The sequence below is a fragment of the Pyxicephalus adspersus genome, chromosome 1, assembly GCF_032062135.1.
Source record: "Pyxicephalus adspersus chromosome 1, UCB_Pads_2.0, whole genome shotgun sequence".
NCBI classification, from domain to species: domain Eukaryota; kingdom Metazoa; phylum Chordata; class Amphibia; order Anura; family Pyxicephalidae; genus Pyxicephalus; species Pyxicephalus adspersus.
Window position 1 is genome coordinate 2,106,781 of NC_092858.1, and position 1,379 is coordinate 2,108,159.

Genomic DNA, 1,379 nt, shown 5'->3' on the forward strand with positions numbered 1-1,379 from the left:
TTTGTTTTTTTGCCTCTTTTTGCTCTCCATCGCCCCCCTGCTGAGGATTTAGATGCTGGAAAGGATTAGGGCTTCAAAGCCACCACTAATTCCCCGGCAATTTGCATCACTGAACTGCCCCGGTGCAGCCATTATTGGCACCGCAGGGGCCCGACTGTGCGTACAGTGTGACACTGAGATCTGAAGGGGAATTCTTTGCTCATTTAGAGGATTTTTATTTTCTTTGGGAAATGGTGTTTAGTGTAAGATATGCTAATGGAGCCAATATTGGGTTCTTGGAGGAAGTCATGGATTGTCTGGGTATAGGTTGGACAATCTGGTGTGGGGTCCTTGGGGGAACATTAACATATGGGGTGCAGAATAGAGTGAAATTATTATTCATTAAGGGAAGCCAACACATTTCTGGAGCTCCACTTGTCCCCTTCCTCAGGGCTGAATATAAGGAGGAGAAGGATGAATATTCGCTTACCAGAAAAACCATTCCATCCATGGAGGAGCTGCGTTGTCATCTTAGGATGGGGGGAGGGTTCTGTGCTGGGAACAATGGGACTGATAAATGTGCAGCACAGGAAGTTATTATTTCACTAAACTTCTGGCAGGATCCTGATTTCTCTACCTAATGAACAGATGAAATAAATGCTTATATTAATGGGATTATAAATAGATCAAATGGCAGCCAATTAGAGGAGTTCATTGTTTGGGTTCACATACATTTTCTGAGTTTTCACCTCCTTTGTCTCTTCTTCTCTGACAGTCCCCTACAAGTTCTTCTCGGACCCGTCCAGCATCAATGAGAAGCGGAAGCAGCGGAGGATCCGGACCACATTCACCAGCTCACAGCTGAAGGAGTTGGAGAGAGTCTTTGCGGAAACCCATTACCCCGATATCTACACACGCGAGGAGCTGGCGCTGAAGATTGACCTGACCGAAGCCCGAGTGCAGGTAACGGCCCACCTGACCCCAGTATAGGGAAGTGGGGTGGGGTCAGTATTGAGGGGTACAATTGCTGATTAAGTATTTTGAAATGTTTTCAGGTTCACTGAAATGTAATATATATTTGACTCGTGGGCCGCACTCATAGTATGTCCTCAGTCTTCCAGGCTGAGTGATTCTGGGAGTCATTCAGTCCTGAATACTACTGACATCTAGTGGCAAATATAAGGTACTGCAGGGGGAAAGATCCAGGTTGGAATAAGCAGTAGGATCACCACTCTGGTGCCCTGTTCCTCCATACTATAGCAGCTTCTGGGAGTAGAGACTCTTGGGCATGCCGTGTCACTTGTTTAGGCCCAGCACAGAATCTCTGTTCACTTTTATATCCTGAGGAATGGGTGATCACCAGTGGTGGACATAACCGACAGTGGCCCCTGGGCAGAACC

General features: G+C 46.8%; 1 protein-coding gene across 1 annotated transcript in view; it reads left to right on the plus strand.

Moving 5' to 3' along the window:
- Positions 1-1,379, plus strand: part of PHOX2A (paired like homeobox 2A) — a 9,043-nt gene that overhangs the window by 6,466 nt on the left and 1,198 nt on the right. The window contains exon 2 of the mRNA XM_072400198.1: positions 755-942. Within this exon, the coding sequence (XP_072256299.1) occupies positions 755-942 (188 nt within the window). The remainder of the gene's footprint in view (positions 1-754; positions 943-1,379) is intronic.